This window comes from Gymnodraco acuticeps, unplaced genomic scaffold (genome assembly GCF_902827175.1).
Source record: "Gymnodraco acuticeps unplaced genomic scaffold, fGymAcu1.1, whole genome shotgun sequence".
NCBI lineage: Eukaryota > Metazoa > Chordata > Actinopteri > Perciformes > Bathydraconidae > Gymnodraco > Gymnodraco acuticeps.
Genome location: NW_022991168.1, coordinates 721,890 through 746,770, shown reverse-complemented (window position 1 = coordinate 746,770; position 24,881 = coordinate 721,890). Strand labels below are relative to the sequence as shown.

General features: G+C 45.2%; 1 protein-coding gene across 2 annotated transcripts in view; it reads left to right on the top strand.

The window, feature by feature from the left end:
- Positions 1-24,881, top strand: part of si:cabz01090165.1 (uncharacterized protein LOC100333421 homolog) — a 493,854-nt gene that overhangs the window by 401,319 nt on the left and 67,654 nt on the right. For both annotated transcript variants that reach the window (XR_004571211.1, XM_034237616.1), the window contains exon 7: positions 7,647-7,887. Coding sequence is in view for 1 of the 2 variants with exons in the window: in XM_034237616.1 (XP_034093507.1) it covers positions 7,647-7,887 (241 nt within the window). In the remaining variant the exon portion in view is untranslated. The remainder of the gene's footprint in view (positions 1-7,646; positions 7,888-24,881) is intronic.

Genomic DNA, 24,881 nt, shown 5'->3' with positions numbered 1-24,881 from the left:
CTGAGGGTCCTGCCAACTCCGTGTCCTGTCCTGTTGGGGGTCCCGCCGACTACTGTTCTGCCGGGGGTCCTGCCAACCCAATGTCCTATTTCGTTGGGGGTTCCGCTGGGGGTCCTGCCAACTCTGTGTCCTGTTCTGTTGGGGGTCCCGCCATCACCTGTTCTGCCGGGGGTCATGCCAACCCCATGTCCTGTTCCGTTGAGGGTTCCGCTGGGAGTCCTACCGACTCCGTGCCCTGACCTATTGGGGGTCCCTCCGACACCTGTCCCGCCGGGGGTCCCGCCAACACCTGTTTCGTTGGGGGTCCAGCCAACACCTGCCCCGCCGGATTTCCTGCGAACAGCAGATCCTGTCCTGTTGGGGGTCCCGTCGACACCTGCTCCGCCAGATTTCCTGCCAACTCTGTGTCCTGTCCTGTTGTGGGTCCCGCCGATTACTGTTCTGCCGGGGGTCCTGCCAACCCAATGTCCTGGTCTGTTGGGGGTTCCGCTGGGGGTCCTGCCAACTCTGTGTCCTGTTCCGCTGGGGGTCCTGCCAACTCTGTGTCCTGTTCCGTTGGGGGTCCCGCCATCACCTGTCTTGCCGGGGGTCCTGCCAACTCCATGTCCTGTTCCGTTGTGGGTTCCGCTGGGAGTCCTGCCAACTCCGTGCCCTGACCTGTTGGGGGTCCCGCCAACACCTGTTTCGTTGGGGGTCCAGCCGACACCTGCTCTGCCGGGTTTTCTGCCAACACTATATCCTGTCCTGTTGGGGGTCCCGCCGACACGTGCTCCGCCGGGTTTCCTGCCAACACAATATCCTGTCCTGTTGGGGGTCCCACCGACACTTGCTACGCCGAGGGTCCTGCCGACACCAGCCCTTGTTTAATCGGGAACACCTGTCCCGGCAACACCGGGGATTATTCCGCTGACACCTGTTCCGCCGGGGGTCCTGCCAACTCCCTATCCTCTCCTGTTGGTGGTCCCACCGACACCTGCTCCGTTTTTCCATTTTTAGACACATCTTGCGATCGACTGGGAATCTCAGGATTCCCAGTCGACTGGTTGGGCACCCCTGATCTAAACCATCAACTATAGCCTGGGTGGTTTAGATTCAACTATAGGAGCATCTACATACTTGTTGTGTTTTTTTATTGGGCTTTTATCAAAGGTGAAAAATATGAACAGTGAACAGTGAAAAATATATTTGTATTACCAAGGTTGGAATTCAATAAAAAAAAGTGAAACTTAAAGGGGACCTATCGTGCAAAATACACTTTTGTACATCTTTTATACATGAATATGTGTCCCTGGTGTGTCAAGGAACTCACCAATTGTCAGAAAACACAACCCTCTCTCTTTTCCTCCATACCCAAATCTCTAAAAACGGGCCTGCAACGGAGCTGATTATTATTTGAATTTTTCTGACGTCAGATAAGGGGTGCTCCGCCTATATGGGCAACTCTCCACCTATCAGGGGAATGAGAGACCGCTCGAAAGCGCTGGAGACGCTGTAGTACATATGCCTGTAAGTGGCGCTGTAGTCTGCCACAAAAGCAGAATCAGCCCTTGCAAAACCGGGCTGGAAAAGAGCAAATAGAGCGAAATGAGGCATGGCTAAAATGCAGGATATTTAAAAAAAAAAAATTCACAGACATGTTTTATATAGGCATGGTCCTACACTATATGTTTCAAATATAGCATGATAGGTCCACTTTAATATTTGATCACGCTCACCCTCCGGTCCAGGTGAATTAATTGGATTGGTTTACTTTATTGATAATTTTACAGTAATAAACACAACGCTCATATTTTGTATTTTGATTAATAAAATGTTGAAAGTTCAAAACAAAGCACTTTGGCAAGTTAGGCATAGGTTGTAAAATGCCTAATAAGCACTGTAACTTACATGATGGGCATTTATCCATCATTATCTGTTGTTTCCGTGAATTGTTGACTGTTGTGTCACGGTAAATGCTGAGGCTGAAGGTTATTCTGGGAAAGCATTTTCTCGTTTAGTTTAGTAAAGGATGCCCCAGTGTATCCTAATCAAAGAGATTATAAAGGATGTGTTGAAACCCTTTTCCTATCATCTAAGCCACATCCAATGTCGCTTAACTTGCATCCTTGTTTCCCTCACTTGCGTCTTTTCTCCATGCATCCCTGGTGGGAGGTACTATGATGCAAGGAAACCACACGAAGAAAGAGGAAGCAAGGAAATGTGTTGGAGGAGCAATAAGACGTCCTTTCCTCGGAGCGTTGAAATTATGTCTGTTTGTGATGACAGCGACAGCTGATCGCTGGATCGGCTGTCAGTCAACAGCTACAGATATTTTTGACAGAGTTTGTGTTTTCAGTCATGTTCGCTGATCTACTACTAATAAAAGACACAGTTATCTCTACCAGAGCAGCAGCAGTGTGTTCCTGTTCCACACACACCTGCACATGTAGTTATTCTCTGTACTGTGGTCTGCTGAGCGGCACAGGACCTTTTCTACCGGAAGAATGCGTTTAAATTATTATTATAGTTATAAATATCCCTATTGATCTCCTGAATTTTGAATTCATTATTTAATAATCCAGGATATGATTGTGTTGTTTTTTAACACTGACGATACAATACGATAATAATGTATTTGTCAGATCAAGTCTGAAATTTGACTTGCGTCACAGCAGCTCCGTGTCCAACATCAACAGACAAATATCCAGACACAAATACATGAAACACAAACAAAAAACATTTAACATAACAGCACAATCAGTGAGAGAAAAGCTGCTCAAAGAGCCTTCAGCGTGCATTTGATCTGGGATTTAGCTCTGTATTTACTGTGAGGATTGACTGATGCACAAAGGAGTGCTTGAGTCTGACTTTATTGAATCGTGGGACCCTGTATCTCCGATTAGATGGTAGCAGTTCATATTCTCTGTTCAGAACATGGTTTGGGTCAGAGGTGATGTGGTTGGACAGCCTCACTAGGTTGTTATGATAGGCTGAGTCATAGAGTCTCTGACAGGGTGGACCAACGATCTTTGAGCAGATTTTTAACAGGTGGAGCAGTTTTGATTTTAAAGCTGCTGACAAACATTTGTACCAGGTAGTATTGCAGTACTGCAGAATAGACAAGATCACAGATGTAAAGAACAACAGAAGAATGTATCTGCTCGCCCCAAAAGACCTAAGACGGCGGAGAAAATAAATTCTTTGTTTTGTCCTTTTTGCTCAGATATTCAATGTGATCCTTCCATGACACCAGATGGTCAATCATTACACCCAAGTGTTTGTATGAAACTCGCTGCTTGATTTCATCTGAATTGATGACAATGGGGACTTTATGGGAGTCAGATGGTGAGCCAAAAATTATTTCCTCAGTTTTCTTGGTGTTGATCTCAAGAGCATTGCTATCAGTCCACTCGACCACCTGATTTACAGCCTGTTGGTGCAGCTCAGGGTCGTCTGTGTTACTGAGCAGAGATATTATTGCAGTATCATCGGAGTACTTAATGATGACTTGATTTGGTGTGTTGCTACGACAATCATCGTGTAGAGAGTAAAGAGCACAGCTGAACTCACGCAGCCCTGGGGGCCTACATTGGCTGTGATGGCAGATGACAGGGTTTTGTTAACCTTCACAAGTTGCTCTCTACTAGTGAGGAAAGCAGCATACCAGTAAATCAGGTATGGATTTACTTCCATTTTGGCAATTTTTGACACAAATATGTCTGCTTGTATTGTGTTGAATGCTGATGAGAAGTCTAGGAAGAGGGCTCTTGCATAGGTGTTGCGTTTATCTAAATGTTTAGTGATGTGAACCAGAGTGGCCACAGCATCTTCCATGCCACAGCATCTTCCATACCACACCCTTGTTTATAGGCAAATTGGTATGGATCCAGTTTGTCTTGTGTTGTACTGATAAGAAATCGGAGCAGAATTATTTCTAGTGATTTCATAATCACTGAGGTGAGGGCTATTGGTCTGTAGTCCTCATGTTCTTTTGGGCATGGAATTTTGTTTAGCGGTTTGATGTGTGAAGTTGTCAATGACAGAGGGATGGTGTGCGTGTCAATAGCAGCCTGAGAGATGGGTTGCCACACTGGAGCCAGCTCAGTAGCAACGTTTTTCAGCAGAAAACCGCTGCACCCATCTGGCCCAGCAGCTTTCTTGGTGTTGGTGCACTGAAATGCTTTTCTGACCTCTTCGACACTGATGGTAATTTTGTCAGAGGAAGCAGGTATTATGGTTTCGAGCATTTCAGTGCACTTTGCAGAATTATCCAGTGACTCAAAACGGGTAAAGAACGTGTTTAATTCGTTAGCAAAACAAAATTCATTGTTCGTCACAATAGGTTTAGCTGAGGATCACATTCCTGTCATGGTTCTCATGGTGTCCCATACCTTTTTGGGGTTTTTGGCTTTAAAATAATTTTCCAAAAGCTCTCTGTGGGCCAGTTTTGATTCCCTCAATTTGACTTTCATTATTTATAACGGTTTTAATGTCCTTAGTCACATACGATTTATTATTTGGATAGATTTGTATTTCTTTAGTGGGAACAACTAGTTCTACACAGAAGTTAATATAGTCATTGGTAACAGTAGTTATTTCATCCAGTGAACCTTCCTGAAAAATGTCCCAATCTGTCCAATCCAAACAGGCTTTCAACTGTTCCCTACTTTCATTTGTCCATGTCCTTATTACTTTCTTTTCTGGTTTACTTCTCTTCAGTTTGGTCTTATACACTGGTATCATATTCACAACATTATGATCAGAGTTCAGTATTGGTGGTCTACATTTAGTCACATAGGCTCCTTTAACAATTACAAAGCATTTGTCCAGGATATTGTCTTTTCTGGTGTGATCCTTAACATACTGTTGAAACCCAGGTAACACAGTCTCTAGGCGACATTGGTTCATGTCCCCGAGCACTATTGCCGGTGCATCGGGGTGGCTGAGTTGCAGCTCGTGAACACAGTCAGCGATGGAGCCGGCCGCCAGTGACGCTCTGCCGCTGGGAGGCACATAAACAACAAACAGTAAAATACACCCGAATTCTCTAGGCAGATAGAAGGGTCTTAACGTCATGCTGAGAATTTCTACGTTGGGATCACAGGTTTTACATTTTACTGAGTATGATCGGCACCACAGATCATTAATATACACACAAATACCGCCTCCTTGAGGCTTATTATTTTCAAGAAGAATTACAATAAGCTGTTAAACCCAACGGTACATTTTTTTCAGTCTGAACGAAAATTACGATAAATACAAATAAAATAATAAATATATAGATGAAGAAAGTTGCATGTGGTCCGTTTTGTTGTTCAGATGTATTATCACTTTTCAACTAGATCACTTTGGAAACAAACATTATAAACTGAGGACTGACTCCCCTGAGTTCAATGTGTTATCTTCACTCTATTAAACTTCTCTGATGTTAAGAAGCATCAGATCAGTGATGTGCTGCAGCGTCCAATCAGTGACTGATACACAGTAAGGGGGCGGGGCGGAGGAGTGAGGAAATGTAAAATATGATAAATAGGTTGGACCTCTAGAGAATCCAAACAGTTCTAATCATGGCTGCCTCTTAAGTACACTGAACACAAATATAAATGCAACCATTTTTCATGAGATGAACTCAAAGATCTAAAACATTTTCTATATACACAAAATAACCATTTCTCTCAAATATTGTTCACAAATCTGAAAAAATCTGTGATAGTGAGCACTTCTCCTTTGCCGAGATAATCCATCCCACCTCACAGGTGTGGCATATCAAGATGCTGATTAGACAGCATGATTATTGCACAGGTGTGCCTTAGGCTGGCCACAATAAAAGGCCACTCTGAAACGTGCAGTTTTGCTTTATTGGGGGGGGTCTGGGGGGGTCCGAAAACCAGTCAGTATCTGGTGTGACCACCATTTGCCTCACGCAGTGCAACACATCTCCTTCGAATAGAGTTGATCAGGTTGTTGATTGTGGCCTGTGGAATGTTGGTCCACTCCTCTTCAATGGCTGTGCCAAGTTGCTGGATATTGGCAGGAACTGGAACACGCTGTCGTATACGGCGATCCAGAGCATCCCAAACATGCTCAATGGGTGACATGTCCGGTGAGTATGCTGGCCATGCAAGAACTGGGATGTTTTCAGCCTCCAGGAATTGTGTACGGATCCTTGCAAAATGGGGCCGTGCATTATCATGTTGCAACATGAGGTGATGGTCGTGGATGAATGGCACAACAATGGGCCTCAGGATCTTGTCACGGTATCTCTGTGCATTCACAATGCCATCAATAAAATGCACCTGTGTTCGTCGTCCATAACATACGCCTGCCCATAACATACGCCTGCCCATACCATAACCCCACCACCACCATGGGCCACTCGATTCACAACATTGATATCAGAAAACCGCTCACCCACACGACGCCACACACGCTGTCTGCCATCTGCCCTGAACAGTGAAAACCGGGATTCATCCGTGAAGAGAACACCTCTCCAATGTGCCAGACGCCATCGAATGTGAGCATTTGCCCACTCAAGTCGGTTACGACGACGAACCGGAGTCAGGTCGAGACCCCGATGAGGACGACGAGCATGCAGATGAGCTTCCCTGAGATGGTTTCTGACAGTTTGTGCAGAAATTCTTTGGTTATGCAAACCGATTGTTGCAGCAGCTGTCCGACTGGCTGGTCTCAGACGATCTTGGAGGTGAACATGCTGGATGTGGAGGTCCTGGGCTGGTGTGGTTACACGTGGTCTGCGGTTGTGAGGCCGGTTGGATGTACTGCCAAATTCTCTGAAACGCCTTTGGAGACAGCTTATGGTAGAGAAATGAACATTCAATTCACGGGCAACAGCTCTGGTGGACATTCCTGCTGTCAGCATGCCAATTGCACGCTCCCTCAAAACTTGCGACATCTGTGGCATTGTGCTGTGTGATAAAACTGAACATTTCAGAGTGGCCTTTTATTGTGGCCAGCCTAAGGCACACCTGTGCAATAATCATGCTGTCTAATCAGCATCTTGATATGCCACACCTGTGAGGTGGGATGGATTATCTCGGCAAAGGAGAAATGCTCACTATCACAGATTGTTTCAGATTTGTGAACAATATTTGAGAGAAATGGTTATTTTGTGTATATAGAATTTTTTTTAGATGTTTGAGTTCATCTCATGAAAAATTGAGAAAAAAGGGTTGCATTTATATTTTTTTAACTTCCGGGTGTCACTCCGTTATGAGCTTTCCTAAGCAAAATTGAAAATTCAACCGCAACCATAGAGCTAATCAGCAGAGAACTCCGACAGAGACCTCTCGTTGAGTGGAGTAGTCTGTGACAGTTGTAAAAATGATACGTGCTCATATTGTCAAAATGTGCTTGATAAATGCACAAAATTGGTTTGTGCTGTTAAGAGCATAACGTAAATATAGTAAGAAACAAACACTGTGTTACATAGTTGCAAATTAGGTATAATTACTGAAGGAACAATATTAAAAAAGCTGCAACATATTTTGCAAAACTTCCAAAAGCCTAATCATATTATATAGGGTGTTGCTGGACAATTCAGCAATTCTATCTTTTACATGATTCCACAAACTGTTCACTACATGCCTCAACATAATATAAAAGTTAAAGGTTTATCCCTCTTCCTGTGTCTCTGTCTTCATCACTAGACTGGACATGACATCCAACAAGCTAAAGAAGATTCCTCCGGACCCATTGTTCTTGCGGATCCCGGTGTATGCTAAGATGAAGGGTTCCCCTCTCACGGCGCTGGTGTTGAGTTTTGGAGGGAACCCTCTGCACTGTAATTGTGAGCTGGTATGGCTTCGCAGACTGACCAGAGAGGATGACCTGGAGACGTGTGCTTCACCTAAGGACCTGGCCGGCAAATACTTCTGGACAATTAGAGAGGTTTGTTGAAGTCCCTTCATCAATATCTTGACTTAGAGTCGTCGGACACAACATCAAGAAGTAAGACAGAGTTTACAGTGCATATTTCATAAATTACATCTACTGTATTCAGTAAAATACAAACTTAAGGACACTACACAACACAGTCCAGATCTTAAAAATGCAATGCACTAAGGACTAGAATAACATTTGTGCCAGTCAACTTGTTTCGGAAGATTTCATCATGTCCTGTACAAATGGGAGAAATTCAGGCCTCATTTAGCATTAACCTTCAAAAACTGCTGATGGAAAGGCTACATAAAGAATGACATCAGCAACACAAAATTAAATAAATAATAATTATTAGCAGTTATTAATATTAGTTATAGCTATTTGTTGAAGTACCAGAGTGCACCTCTGTGAATAAAATGCTCTCTAGCTAAAATTGGAGTCCCTGCCGCTGAGTGTACACACATATGAACAGATGGTGGTAGCAACGTTCAAGTGCCAATTTTTGACATCCACCAGCTATAGCCAGTGTTGGGTGTAACGCGTTACAAAAGTAACGGAGTTACAGTAATATATTACTTTTTGCTGTAACGAAGTAATGTAACGCATTACTAATGAAATGTGGGTAATATATTACCCGTTACAATGCTCTAACGCAGTTACAACACATTTTAACCCAAAATGAAATGGTATTTTGTTTTTTAAGAATGTACTAACATAGACTTTCCGACACCAGAGACAAATTGTGCGGGTAGATTAGTAAACCTGGTGTTTACCCTTCAGGCTTCGCGTTGGGATCTTCGGGGCAGTTTAATGTTATGCATCCTCTATTCAAAAAAGAAAACGGAGCGAAAAATACAAACAACAAATTGTGTCAGGTGCGCGTGACCTGCTCCGCTGCGCGTGCATCATTTCCAAAGTGCTTCCACAGCAGTGACACACATCTGTGGATAATCATTTATACGAAAATTGTTAAAGCAACCATCACTAAACGCCAGCAACACTGCATCTACTGCAGACAGTAGCAACAGGTCAGATGGGGACATCGCGTGACCCTCCGTTGTGGACACTAGCTTACTCCCGCCTGACTCGCCGCCCTCGCCCCCGGAGCAGCAGTCTTTGTCGCCGGAAACTACGCCGCCCCTCTGCGGCCCGCAGGTGCCAGGAGACCACGGCAAAACAGAGCCTGCCCAGGTATATCTAAACAAGTACCCACCTGTACAATGGGGTTAGTCGGTCATTTTGCAGCTCGTGGTATACAAATAAACCATGGAATATTCATGTGGAAATAGTGCCATATTCTGCCATGCCTGTAGAAATGTTGGGTCAAAAATAATGCATACAATAGCACAGATGCCTTCACCACGAATGGCTACAAAAATATCTCATATCCCAAGCTTATCAACGAGCTAATGTTGCAGCTGAAATGTTCTCCAGGTCACAAAGTCAACCTCACATGATGATGTCATACCAGTTTTCAAGCACAGTAAATATTATCTTCCCAGAGTATATGATGGGACCAAAGTGATGATTTAGTACATGGTTTTAATAATACTTTTGCTTTTCAATGTTTGCCATTTCAAACCATGAGCTGGTTCAAATAACATTTGCCTTGATTTACAATATGTTCTCATTTGTTTTATCAGTACAGTTTTGAAGCTGTTGTGCTGTTCTTTGCCACAGTCCACTTTGGACTATATGAAATATTTCAGGATTGCACTTTTAACTCACTTGAAATGTTCTCACTTGCTTGGTTTCAAAACATAACAAAGGCCATAATCTGTTCATTGGGGACCATCAATGCTATTTTTCATTGCTGTTGCCGGCCACTATTGCTCATGTAAACCTGCTACTGCTGCGCCCCTTGTAATCTCAGAGGCACCCTGAGTCATTTTGTTCTGGAACCGGGCCTGTACACGGCCATATACTAAACACACTACAGAGCCCATTCCGTGTCCTGTTATTGTTTACTTCCTGTCTGCCTTCTTCTGGTGATTTATCTGACGTCCAGCGCTCCGTCTTTTAACCTCTTTTCCTTTCTCTTTCTTGATCCTCCTTAGCAACCTTCATCATAGTCCTTGACAGTGGACTGTACTGCTGTATTAACAATGTGTCACATGTTAAGAATTTACAATCAGAATCGAGTATTCAACTAAGCCGTGTAATAAAAGTTTTTAGTAGCCTTAAGGGCCTACACAGTTGTTATGCTATACCACATCGTCCTTCATTGGATGTATAATGAGCTGCACTAAACTACATTTTAGCATTTCAAATACCTAGCCATTCTTTTGAGGTTATTTTGGTGAAAGTAACTAAAAAGTAACTAAAAAGTAATGTAACTCATTACATTTCAGAGACAGTAATATTGTAATGTAACTTATTACTTTCAAAAGACAGTAATAAGTAATATGTAATATATTACATTTTGGAAGTAACTTGCCCAACATTGGCTATAGCTAATAGCTAGTAGTCCATAGGCACAGAAAATCTGTATCCCAGCCGACTCAAAATACAGTTCAATACATTCTGTCTTTCTGCATGGTAAGGGAAAACACTGTACACCTTAACTCAAGGGTGTAACTTTGGTTTAAGAAGTGGGGGGGACACAAAACAGGGGGTACTCCACAATGAAACATTTTCTCCATTGAATTCCATTTCCTGCCTTTCTACAAATATATTAGGGACTATGGTGTTAAAAAATCTAAGAAAAATGTGTAGTGTATATAATGAATGTGCAAACGTATCTAGTATCCTATCCATGTGAACCTGTTTTATTTGTGGGTGGTGTGACAGAGCCATCACTGTAGACATTTTCTGCTGTCCCTCTCTCCCCTCCTGCTTTCACTCAGTCCTGCTGTTAGTGACAGGGGAATCAGGTGTGCTAATCAGGGGTGCATTGGATATAGGTGAAGAAAAGGGGGCGGGGCCCAAAGGGAAGACAGGTAGAGGGAATTGTTTGTTTAAGGGGAAAATAAAAGGTTTGCCAAGAGGTTGAAAGGAGGAGGTTGGGGATACTGTATGGCAAATTTGAGGAACATTGGGTGTTTCTCAATGTCGAGTATAGCTGCTCCAGAGCCACTATTTCAAGCATACTACGTGTGCCGAGCAGTGTTGGGACTAACTGTAACTGTTACTGTAACGCCGTTATTTTTGGCAGTAGCTAGTACGCTAACGCATTACTTTTTAAATTCAGTAACTCAGTTACCGTTACTACATGGTGCGTTACTCCGTTAGTTTTTTTTATATAGTCAACAGCCAGGCGAACAGAGATGAGAACTGTACTTAAGTACAGTACTTGAGTAAATGTACTTAGATACTTCCTGTGTCACGTGCGGAGACGGGCTGTGGGCGTGTTTGTGTTGTTTACTAACAAGACTATCATGGCGGCGGCGGAGCTCAAGTCTAGTTTCTCCACCTGGAGATATTCTCACTATTTCACTTTTGTCGAGCACAAAGAAAAGAACATTTTAGTTAAATGTAAGTTGTGTCCTGGCGGGTCAAAGATCCTATCTACTGCCCAAACCAGTAATTCAAATATCTTAAAACATCTGCAAAAACAACATGCTGGGACGAAGCTAGTAGCTAAGACCACAGAGACTCAGCCGACGCCACTCCACCTCTACCTAAGCAACAGCGGCTGGATTTTAACCAAGGGACTGCTAGCCAGGGAAAAGTCGATAAAGCCATTGCACGGTATGTTGTAGAACACATGCAGGGTATTGCTACAGTGGATTCACCCGCTTTCAGAGAGCTAGTTAGCATGATACCATGTCCAGGCGGCACACGGCATATGGGACGGAAAACTTTTTCCAACTACCTGGAGAAAGAATATACAAAAATGGAAAGCCAGCTAATATCGATGCAATCCAGATTGCATATAATGCATATCAAGTTGATCAACAGATTGTATTATTCTCCAATGCAATAACAGTACTGAAATGAAGGCTATAAGGGCATTAATGGGAGCCCTTTTTTTAAGTAACGCATTACTTTTGGGTGTAAGTAACTAGTAAAGTAACTGAGTTACTTTTGAAATTAAGTAACTAGTAATGGTAACTAGTTACTGGTTTTCAGTAACTAGCACAACACTGGTGCCGAGTGCCGCCGAAGTACTGTTCCAATGTCCAGCATACTTGGAATTCTACCGAGCCCGGCGTACTTCGTTTGGAGAAATGACGAGGCTGCACATGTGTAGACTCTGCGGTCTTAAAATCCCCACAATGCCTTGCGCACGGACCAATTTCCCCAAATATGTGGCGGAAAATGTAAGGCGGGGCCTCTCATATGACGCACACTTGCTCGCCTGTTACACTCTTCGTTTTCCGAATGCCAGGAAGTATTCTTGCCTCGCTTCTGAAGCAAGACGCTCGGAAGACATGTGCTACCAAGCAAGCGTACTCGACATTGAGAGACACCAATTGGCAAGGCAGAGTTTGCGTTGGGGGTCTCGGGCGGACGGCCCGGGGGCAAGGCAGAGTTCATAAAGGGGCGAAGGCCACAGCGGGCGAACTCAAGGGGCCGAGCATGAGGGCGAAGGCCGCAGCTGGAAGAGTCAGGGGGCTGGGCCCAAGGGCGAGGACCGCGGCCGGGAACGTCAGGGGGCCGGGCTCGAGGGCGAAGACCGTGGCTGGAAGAGTCAGGGGGCCGGGCCCGAGGGCGAGGACCGCGGCCGGGAAAGTCAGGGGGCCGGGCTCGAGGGCGAAGACCGCGGCTGGAAGAGTCAGGGGTCGGGCCCGGGGGCGAGGACCGCGGCCGGGAAAGTCAGGGGGCCGGGCTCGAGGACAGGCTGGTGGAACCCCTGGCGGGTCAGACCTAGACGAGACCCTGGACGGAACCTGGGCTGGTGTCAGTGGAACCCACGATGGAGCAGGCGTTGGCAGGACCCCCAACGGGACAGGACATGGGGTTGGCAGGACCCCCGGCAGAAGAGTCGTCGGCGGGACCCCCAACGGGCGAGGGAATGCTCCGGTTTTGGGACAAAATTAACATGGGATCACTCCGGTCATTGTACGTACTTCGACTCACTGGAATATTAACGGTCAGATTGAATACAACATCGACCCAATTTCTCCGGTCAATGACGGGAGAGTTTTGAAAGTGACAAAACACTGTTTCACACATTTAAAAACACTTAAACAATTAAACAATGTTTACCCAGGATTCAGGCACCTTCCCTGGCTTGTAAAATGTGGTGATGCGCCCTGGAGGTATCAGACTATTTAAAACATGTATACCCAGGATTCAATCACTTTTCCTGGCTTGTAAAGTGCTGTGAAGCAGCCTGTTCTCTGGGTGCAGTCTGGGTGCAAGAGCCATGCGCTGCAAGGAGATCTCTGGGTGTGCTCTGTGGCTCTCACAGCCCGCTTCTCTCTGGCTGCTCTCTCCCTGTATTCACAGCACTTTTCCCCAGCTTTCAAACACTTATTGCTGGGTATGAAAGCCTTGTGCATCACCCTGGAGCTATGCCTAGGTGCCTTTGAGTGTGAGACCCTGCTAACAGCAGTGAACATGCTGCCAGCATTACACACATATTAATCAGGGGTTTTAACACTTATTTTAATCATGGGGCTATATAAATCAAATTCCGGGGAATTAGGAGCACAATTGTACCTTTTACTATTTAAATGTATTTGTATTATATATTTTTGGGCTATTAAAGTGACATTTCTGGGTGACTTTGTCAGTTTATGGAGCTTAGCCCACAATTCCTGGAGGTTCCAGGCTGAATTTGGGAGCTCATAGGCGGCCTGCCATGCGCCCCCACCTGTGGAAAGCCGAAAAAAGTAAAGAAAATGGTCAATTATATCTTAAAATAATCAAAAATGATGTTTTCCAAAAAGCTCAAGTCTTCGGGGCTTCGGGCGGAAGCCCCGGACACTTTTCTACTCCGCCGTTGCATTTTAAAACGGAGAGGGGAATGGAGACCTACCCTCCTCCGTCAAAAAAATTCATTCATGTTTTTCAAGCTACCTTCCGCACGAAATCGGAAACCCAGTTTTTGAGAGGACTCAGAAAAAAAACGACTGTGTGATTTCCTGGATGAATTCATCCGCTAGATGTGCACTCTGGCTCGGATACATTTGTTTCCTGGAGACGCCCAATCATGGTTCTTACCAAACTTTAAATGTTTGAACTGGTCTCTGGAGGAATGTAAGGGGAGTTTGATGGGACTCTACCTGCATTATGATGCACTATTTTCGGATACATTTTACCACTTTTGGCCCGTTTTCATGGTTCTTCCAAAAGTTAACTTGCACTTTTTCTGACTCTGGAGGAATGCAAGGAGAGTTGTCAGGGGACTCTACCCGACTTAAGAGACACTATTTTGGGACACAATTTCTCCATTTTCACCCCTTTTCTCTGGTTCTCCCAAAAGTTAAGTCAGACTTTTTTCCTGATTTCTCACTGATCGAATGGCAAACGCAACCCGCCATCGGAGGGCCTCCAACGGCCCGGCCTCGTGCCGGTGCTCTGGCGGTCGGTTCCTCCGAACTGCGGGTTCTTCTCCTCTGACTTCACTGATCGAATGGCAAAGGCGACCCGCCATCGGAGAGTCTTCTCCCCCGGTCCACGTGCCGGTGCTCTGGCTGTCGGTTCCTCCGAACTGCGGGTTCGACTCTGATGGCCGGGAGGTTGTGCTGCGTGGGGGTAACTCTGCATGTCTCTTACCTCCCAGGCCGACCGATATGAAGCGTTTCCAAGACGAACCGTCTGACTCAGGGGTCCCACCATGGGTTCCGCAGTGGGGTGGAAGTTCCACCTCCCCACTTTGCCGCGGAGTGCCAGGCAAACATCAGTTTCTCTAATCCTCCACTGTTGCATAGCGGCCTTAGTCGGCTGCGGCATTCAGCAATTGGCCTTGCTACGGGCACCAGTTCCCTCTGGGACCACGGCTCGGTGGCTTCACATGATATAGGGTCGACCCTACTTCATCACAGGCTATCTGTTTGATCCTGCATAACAACCACATATGCTTGTCTGCAAAGAGGGAACTGCCTGGTCCTGCCCTGGTGTTCCTCTACGGCTAGTGTCCAGCCGTCAGCTGTGCTATCAGCAAATTTGACCCGCCATCAGAGGGGCTCCTCCCCGGGTCCATGTGCCAGTGCTTGGCGGTCGGAAGAATGATATTTTGCAGGACATGACGGAGCTCAGGAGTCTGCACTTTGAAGCTCCTGGAGCGGACAAATATATGTGTATTTGCCTGAATTATGGAAATAAACAAAGAATGATATTGTACAGGACATGACGGAGATAGGTGTATTTTCACAGCTTTTTGGAAATACACCAAATGTAATATTGCAGGGCAATACGGAGCTCATTTACCCATGTGATGTTGTGCAGTACATTACTGAGCTCATTTAACTACATGGAGTACCAGGGGCACTAAGGGGCACTAAGGTCTTACCCGGATGTCCTTATGTGTTTAGTCAGAGTGAGAGTGCTTGAGTTTGGGTACACAGCTTTGCCAGGCGCACCCACCCGTGGAAAGACGAAATATGACAAAACAGTTAAAGTGTGAACCTTCAGCACAGCCCCCCTGTGCCGTAAAGAAGGCCGAATATGGATGCTGATGGGCGGACGGTAAAGCACCGCAAAATCCACCCCCCTTTTAGGGTTTCCAGGGGCATGATGTTCTGGAGGGTGTGAAGGTGTGAACATCTGGGTTTAGTCCGTGGGGGAGTGCTTAAGTCCGGGGGCCCGGGGTCTCACGGTGTGCGAGGTTATGGAAGTGCGCATGTTAGGGAGACATGCTGGAGCTGCTTAGTCCGTCCTTTGGGGCTCTGTGAAGGGCCATAGAGAGGTGGTTTTCGCGGTTTGTCTCCTGGAAGTGTGAAAAAACCTGTTTGCCTTTTGCCTTTGCCTGTGAGTGTGAGACCCTGCTAACAGCAGTGAACCTGCTGCCAGCATTACTAACATATTAATCAGGCGTTTTAACACTATAGCCCACAATTCCTGGAAGTTCCAGGCCAAATTTGGGAGCTCATAGGCGGCCTGCCATACGCCCCCACTAGTGGAAAGCAGAAAAAAGTAATGAAAACGGTCAATTATATCTTAAAATAATCAAAAATGAAGTTTTCGCGAAAAAACGACAGAGTGCCAACGGAGGAGGGGCTCCAAAAAGCTCAAGTCTTAGGCGCTTCGGGCGGAAGCCCCGGACACTTTTCCACTCCCCCGATGCATTTTACAACGGAGAGGGGAATCGAGAAACCCGGTTTTTGAGAGAAAAAAAACGGCTGTTTCACATCATGGAGGAATGTTTCCGCTACATGAGTGCTTTGGCTCGGATACAATTGTTGCATGGAGACCCCCCAGCATGGTTCTTACCAAACTTTAAGTTTTTGAACTGGTCTCTGGAGGAATGCAAGGGGAGTTGTCAGGGAATTATGAGACACTATTTTGGGATACAATTTCTCAATTTTCACCCCTTTTCTCTGGTTCTCCCAAAAGATAACAGAGTTTTTCCTGACTCTGGAGGAATGTAAGGAGAGTTGTCAGGGGACTCTTGCGGGCTCATGATGCACTATTTTCGGATACTTTTTTTCATTTTCAGCCCTTTTCCATGGATGAATTGAAACTTATTTTTTTACATTTTGGTCAATTTGACCCAGTTCTGGCACCGCATTGCCTGGAGGATAGGACCGAGAGATGACAGACTCTCTGGCCGCCTCACAAGTCACTATTGTCAGACACTTTATTTGCTTTACCCCGGTTCTATCACTCTTTCCTCCTTTGACCATAAAACGTGTTTCCTGCTGGGGTACTGCCTGGTTCCGGGGCACCCCAAACCCTCTCATGGTCGGGGCACCATGAATTGATGCATCGGACCCAATGTTGCCATCACCATTGGTGCGGAGGTGGGACCATTTAACCCGGTGGAAACCCAAGGCCTCCCTTGGTCCGTGTACCAGGCATTGAAGCATCAGACCCATTGTTGCAATCACCGGTTACGCTAACGCATATAAACGGAGAAACATAAAATAATTGAAATACAATTCACTGTGTCTGTTTCAGTAAGGATGTCATCCGAATGCCCGGTGTGCAGACTCTTCTATCTGGCTTTGAACAAGCACCTTAAGCACAAACATGCAGTGCGGAACTTGGAGGAAAGAGGCATCATTCTTAAAATGGCCAGTGGCAGAATAAATGTTCGGACCAAACCCTGTCCCATCACAGGGTGTTCGTATGATGGGAAGAAACTAGACCGTCATGTAACTCATGACCACCCTGAGTTCTCCCGAGATGAGGCACATCAGGTCCTGGCAAGGCTGAACCATAGTGTGGCCCTGCAATTGCTCCATGACCTCAGAGAGACTAATCCCATCATTGGAATGGCTACATCATTGGATATAGACAATGAGGAGGAATACCCGGTGCACCCTCCACCCTTCTCCCCACATACTGAGTGTGACGAAGAGGACTGCAGGCAGGTGTTGCTGGAAAATGTGGCATTGTGGGCTCAGAAGGATGCCCTCATTGATGAGGTGAAGATACTGGGCTCCAGGCTGAAAAAGGGACTAAAACCCAGGAAGCCACGATATAAGGGCCTGGCAATCTCAAGTACCTCCGGCATAAACACAGTAGCCTCCGGTAGTGAGACCCCTCTCAAGACCCCGGTCAAGACTCTCATGCGGTCCCCAGCAGCCTCCGGTAGTGAGACCCCTCTCAAGACCCCGGTCAAGACTTTCATGCGGTCCCCAGCAGCCTCCGGTAGTGAGACCCCTCTCAAGACCCCGGTCAAGACTGTCATGCGGTCCCCAGCAGCCTTCGGTAGTGAGACCCCTCTCAAGACCCTGGTCAAGACTGTCATGCGGTCCCCAGAAGCCTCCGGTAGTGAGACCCCTCTCAAGACCCCGGTCAAGACTGTCATGCGGTCCCCAGCAGCCTCCGGTAGTGAGACTCCTCTCAAGACCCCGGTCAAGACTGTCATGCGGTCCCCAGCAGACTCCGGTAGTGAGACCCCTCTCAAGACCCCGGTCAAGACTGTCATGCGGTCCCCAGCAGCCTCCGGTAGTGAGACCCCATGTGCAGGATCACAAGACTGCCAAGACATTTGGCGAAGCACAGCTGGTGCTTACAGTAAAGGAGTTTAGCTGGGTCATGCGGTGGATGGGGATAAAAGAAGGCTTGTCGGGTCCTCAGAATGAATTCTTCCTTTTCACAACGGGGAAGCATGCCTCCAAGAACCTGAAGGGCTTGTGCTGATGCTGGGCTAGAAACAGCCTTCACCTTCACAATCCTGTGCACTGCATTGGCTGACAATATCAAGCATCACCAAGATCCAGAAAGCAGTTCGATTCTCGCCAGGTTTATGTGTCACAATGTAAGCACTGCGGACCGGTTCTACGTGAATACGCCTGGAATAAAGGAGGGATTGAAGAACGGCTCCATGTTCAGTGCGGCAGCAGCTGCAGCAGCATCATCGGAAGGATTTCTACCGCCGTCAGATACCTTTGAAGAGGGCTCAGGGGCGGAGAGCAGCGATACCTCTTCTTCAGGGCCGGTTGATACTCCTGATGTGGGGGTAGGGACCGTGGACTCAACCTTTTTTCGGTTAGACGGCTAATATGGCCCCCGCTAATCGTGTTTTTATTATGTTTATTATGCATATTGTGTATACTGTTTTTGTAAAAATCGTGTGATAATTAAATAAATAAAAAAGCATTTATATAACCTTGAAGATTCCCAGGGGTTGATACAGTGCCAGGTATCAGAATATTTAAACAAAGTTTACCCAGGATTCAGACACCTTCCCTGGCTTGTAAAATGCTGTGATGCGCCCTGGAGGTATCAGACTATTTTAAACAACTTTTCCCCGCCTTTCAAACACTTATTCCTGGGTTTTAGCCTGTCATTTTGCACGATATGATTTAACATTGAACCTCTCCTGGAAATGGACATATTCTTTGGATTTCCAGGAGAGGTTCAATGTTAAATGATATTGTGCAAAATGACAGGCTAAAACTCTCTTCCAGACGTTTAAAAACACTTTTCCCGACCATTTAATAATTATTTCTGGCTTGTAAAGTGCAGTGATGAGCCCTGGTAGTATCAGACTATTTAAAGGGTTACCAGGAGCATGAGAATATCCTCCACAGAAGGGGGGGTGGTGGTGCCGTGAAGAAGGCCGAATATGGATGCTGATGGGCGGACAGAAAAGCACCACAAAATCCACCACATTTAAGTGTTACCAGGGGCATGAGGTTCTGTAGGGTGTGATCATCTGGGTTTAGTCCGTGGGGGAGTGCTTAAGTCCGGGGACTCATGGTGTGCAAGGTTATGGAGGTGTCCATGTCAGGGACACATGCTGGAGGTCATTAGTCCGTCCTTTGGGGCTCTTTGAGGGGCCACAGAGAGGTGCAATTACTGGTCTCTCTCCTGGAGGTGTGAAATAAGCAGAGTGCCCATGTGAGGGAGACATGCTGGAGGTCTGTAGTCCATCCTTTGGTGGTCTGTGAGGGGCCACAGAGAGGTGGTTTTTGCGGTCTCTCTCCTGGAGGTGTGAAATAACCTCAGTCCCCATTTCAGGGACACATGCTGGAGGTCTGTAGTCCGTCCTTCAGGGGTATTGAAGGGGCAACAGAGAGGTGATTTCCCCAGTCTCTGTCCTGGATGTGTAAAATAACCTGAGTCCCCATTTCAGGGACACATGCTGGAGGTCTCTCTCCCAAGAGTGGATGTCCATTGCCTCTAAATAGAGGTGAAATTAGGTCTGTCACTTTGCATAACCGCACCACTGTCAGACGTCTCCCGAGAGTGGACGTCCATTGTCTCTTTGGTTACCCAAAGTGACAGACCTAACTTTACCCCTATTTAGAGGCATGTGTCCCTGAAATGGGGACTAAGGTTATTTCACACATCCAGGACAGAGACCGGGGAAATCACCTCTCTGTGGCCCCTCCAAGACCCCCAAAGGACGGACTACAGACCTCCAGCATGTGTCCCTGAAATGGGGACTCAGGTTATCTCCTTTATTCCAAGCGTATTCGCGTAGAACCGGTCTGCAGTGCTTACGTCGTGACACATAAATCTGGCGAGAATCAACCTACTTTCTGGATCTTGGTGATGCTTGATATTGTCAGCCAGGGCAGTGCGCAGGATTGTGAAGGTGACGATGTTTCTAGCCCAGCATCAGCCCAAGCCCTCTTCAAGTGAGCGTTCAGGTTCTTGGAGGCGTACGTCCCCGTTGTGAAAAGGAAGAATTCATTCTGAGGACCCGACAAGCCCTCTTTTATCCCCATCCACCACATGACCCTGCTAAATTCCTTTACTGTAAGCACCAGCTGTGTCCCTCGCCAAATGTCTTGGCAGTCTTGTGATCCTGCACGTGGATGATGTAGCCCTCAGCAGTGCCCATTCTGTCCGCCTCAAAGACCTCAGTGTTGGTCATGTTTGCATACACACCCGGACGGTGGCCATACAGAAGGCTCCAATGGAGGGTTAGATAGCCATATGGCTATGAATATTACATGTTGTGAGGAAACTTTTCCACCAATAATACCAATAAGTACTCCAAAATGTATTCTCTTCAGGTTTACGAAAGTAACTGTAATCAGATTACTCGTTTTTGAAATGTAACGCCATCTGAAGACACTTGATTTTTGTATTCTGATTACGTAACGCCGTTACATGTAGCCGTTACATGTAGCCGTTACAACCCAACCCTGTGTATTAGGGGTGTAACGGTATCCGTATTCGTCCCGTACCGTCACGGTTCGGACGTCACGGTTCGGCACATGCAGTCACACGGCGAATACGCCTTTTTTTACGAGTGGGAAAAAAGTCTGTCACTCTATTACACTATATATAATCCAGGGGGCGGTATTGCGCCTAAAAGCCAGCCGCCCGTAAATAACAAATGAAGAACAAAACACAACAAAACGAACACAATACATGAAGAAGAAAAGTTAGTAGCTATGGCGAGTTCACACAACACACAGGAGCTTCTTTTAAATCAGCTGTGTGGGAACATTTTGGGTTCCCTGTGGACTACAACAATGATGGGGTGCGAGTTATGGATCGGACGAGGACGGTGTGTCGGCGTTGTTCGACTATGCTAGTGGTAACACGTCAAACATGCTCAATCACATCCGAGTCAGTCTCAGTCCCCAGCGAGAGGGTTTTCTCGACGGCAGGTGACATAGTTACCGCCAACAGATCTGCCCTCACTACTGAAAACGTAGACAAACTCATCTTTTTGAAGAAAAACTTGAAAATATAGTAAAGCTTGAGTACCTTTATTTAGGCATAATGGCCTCACACACACTCACAAGTTAATTACACATGTTAGACATTGCTCCTAAAGGTACAGATTTTATTTTGTTTTATATTTATCATTGTATTTATTTTATATTTTGACATCAGGAGATGTTATACAGTTCTGTATTGCCTTTTATTGATTGTGATTCAAACACTCTCTTATTATTTATTTTAATATTTTCAACATATTTCGACATTCTTTTTAGTTGTACAGCTTATGTGTATGTGGTACTGTTTGTGGTTTGTTTTTAACTGTGTAATACAGTTAATGATTCCAAATGGTAGAGTTCCTTATTTTCATACCAAAACTTGCACTACTGTTAAAAATAAATAACAGCAAAAAAAATTATGCATTTGGGACTTTTTTTTGCTTTTCCTTGTTGTACCGAACCCGTACCGAACCGTGACCCCCAAACCGAGATATGAACCGAACCGTGACTTCTGTGAACCGTTACACCCCTACTGTGTATATCTCTCCGGACTGTCCACCAGCAGATGAAAAACACCCACCTCTCCGCCTCTTCCAAGGGACGAGGGAACCGTGCGGCAGAGTTTCCGTTAACATTTTTTCTTCTTCTGACAGCCCAGCAGCAGGATAGGTGGGGAGAGGGAGACGTGGGGAGAGGGAGACAAGGCTATTTCATCTTTATCAGAAAATGATCGTATAGATCACTGCTAGATGAGGGCAACTCTTCTTGGAGTCTGGTTTTTTTAAAAAAACAGCTCTCTGTTATCATGGTGCGCGCCGGAACCAACAATCAGTTTTTACCGTAAATGAGTTTGGTTCAGAGGATAAAACACATAGGCCTACAACATTAATTAAACTCGAGATTTGTTCACTTGAATTTCACTTTGAATACTTGGATATTCTCAATGGGTGAATACATTTTTTTATAATAATAATAAAATAATAAAAAAATGTAAAATTACACCGAAGCTTTATCAGGGTGGGCCAATGAGTAAACTGGGTGGGCCTGGGCCCACCCTGGCCCTATGGTGGCTATGCCACTGGGACACACACACACAGAGCTGAGCAGAGCACATACTTAATCTTAACATCATGCGCCTTGGTGACCGGACATCTCCTTCATAAAACTAAACTGCTATGCTGAAATGTAATGTGTAAGAAGAAAGTGTTTTTGAAAATGTTCATAGGAGTTATAGCGACATCTTGTTTTATGGCGAGGGATGCGTTTCCATGGAAACGGCATATGATGAAACCCCATAATTGACGTAGAGCTGTTGAGGGCTGGACCGGTGATATAGAAGTGAAGGTTGGACTTACAGTGACATCCTGTTTCATGGCGAGTTATTTGTCGCCATGGCAACGGCATTTGATGACACCCTACGCTTAGATGCGTTGATGGCTGCATCGTTACCAAACCTGTGAAGTTCTGGGCTGTTTGGAGTATTTTCACTGAAGTTATGAGAAAACCGTGTTTCAAGGCGAGCATGGTGTTGCCATGGTAACGGCATTTGAAGAAATCTTAAAACTGTCCCGTATATGTCTTCACGGCTGGACTGTTAGCACACATGTGAAGTTTGAGCACTTTTTGAAAATGTTCATAGGAGTTATACAATACATTAGGAGGTTACATTACTTACTCTCTCTCTCTCTCCTCTCCGTCTCTCTCTCTCTCTCTCTCTCTCTCTCTCCTCTCTCTCTCTCTCTCTCTCTCTCTCTCTCTCTCCTCTCTCTCACTCTCTCTCTCTCTCTCTCTCTCTCTCCTCTCTCTCTCTCTCTCTCTCTCTCTTCGTCATATGATGATGACACCCCATAATGGACGTAGAGCTGTTGAGGGCAGGACCATTAACCTTTATCTGAAGTCTGCTGCTCTGACCATGTCAGTTGGAGTGATGACATCATCGTGTTCCATTACACAGGTGTTTATATTTGAACTAACGAGGTGTGCAGCCTGAAATTACAATGGGCTTTAATGGAGGCATGTTGAAGGTTTTTGTCACTTCATGCCCTCACGAGGCATTTTGTTGAATTATTTTTGCTTAATTATTTGTCATTTTTCAAGCAACGAGATGTTTTCCTACGTTTGTCATGATAAATGATGTCTCAGGAATGTAGGGTTTTGGAATTATGGCAGTTTTAAAAAAATATATGAAGGCAAATTTCAAGATGTTCTACCCACTAGCTGTGATATCACACACTCTAGTTAATGTTAAAATCGGAAGAAAACCTCTTTAACAAGGTCTGAACAATGTTTAATATCTCTAAAAGTAAGAATCAGATTTTGTTTTACAGGAATAATGTCAGAAAGATGTGTAACATTTTAAAGTTGGAATAAGGTTTCTGAGTGAAAGTATGAATGAATAGTTAGCAGTTGAAGTCGCATGAAGATTTGTTGAAGTCTGAAGAATCTCTCCATTGACTTCAATGGTTAAAAATGTGATGTATTATGGGATGTATCTCTGGAATTATGAAAGTTATGCATGAGAAAAGTAAGAGCCATCGATTCCCGACCGAGCTGAACGTTTTGATATTTGAACGGAGTTTCTGCGATGTTCAATATGGGAGGAGAAGAGGGCCAAAATAAGTCGGCGGAATAATACACTTTTTGTCCGTAGAATAACATTTAGTGGGAATGCTGTTATCAGCATTCCCACTAAATAATTGGTTAACACGTAGCAGCCTGCAGTCACTCTTAAGCTGTTGATGAAGGTAAACACAGTGAAGGCGGTGCGTAAAAAGGCACAGCTCTCGGCGCGCTGGTGCTGCACTTCTCAGAGGCAGAGTATACGTCCCGCTGCCTCCTGATGCTGCAGCCATTTCATGAAGTGAAGGAGGTTTTCATTCTATAAAACAGTTGTGGCAGCAGATACCGTGAGAGTCTCGGACATGAATTCATAGATCAAGGCAGACTGGTTTACAGTTTTGCCAATCCGGTGCTTAAACAAGTAGCTCTACACCCCTGGCCGACATGTCCTTAAAATGAAGTCTGAGTTTGAAATATATCTCAAATAATGTATGCACTGCCATTTCCCCACATAAACATATCAGTCTGCAATTAAACGGTTGTCTCCTGTGCGCTCCTCTTCCTACTTGGCGCACCGGTAGGTAACTTTCTCCTGCGAACGAGAGGCTGAGACCTGCTGAGCCGCCAAATCCCTCGGAACACCATAAAAGCCATTTTCAACTGTTTTCTGATGGAACTAGGCTACTGGATGAAATAATATGACTGGTATAGGTGCGAAAATGAAACACTTTTTGAAAAGACCTTATGATAAAAATATTTTTATATATTTATAATTCTGCAAAATATTACGATAAATTCACAGCTATTTCGCAGCCCGGCAGTAACACCTCCCGGGGGTTGGGAACCCCTGATTTAGAGGACACATTTCATTTTCAGCCACTCTCCTTTCCTGGTTAAAATACCACAGTAGCTCCCGACCTTTTTTTAATGGTAACTAAGAAGATTTTTTTCTTTAAATTGAAGTTAAATGCATCTGGTGCACTTTGAGGGCAACATTGGGATACAACTCTCAACACTCATATGAAACAGAACTAATAAAAAAAACATTAGAATATGCTCACAACCAATAACAAATGTTTATAATATTTAAACTCCTCTCTCCTATCTTACCTAGTCTGCATTCTTTCTTGTTATTTATGCATATTTTACTAATCACTCCCCTTTTAAACTGTGTTTTGATTTTTTTACTGACCAATAGTACACATTGGAATGATTTCTTAACTTATTTTTTACAACTATATTAAATAGATGCAAATATTT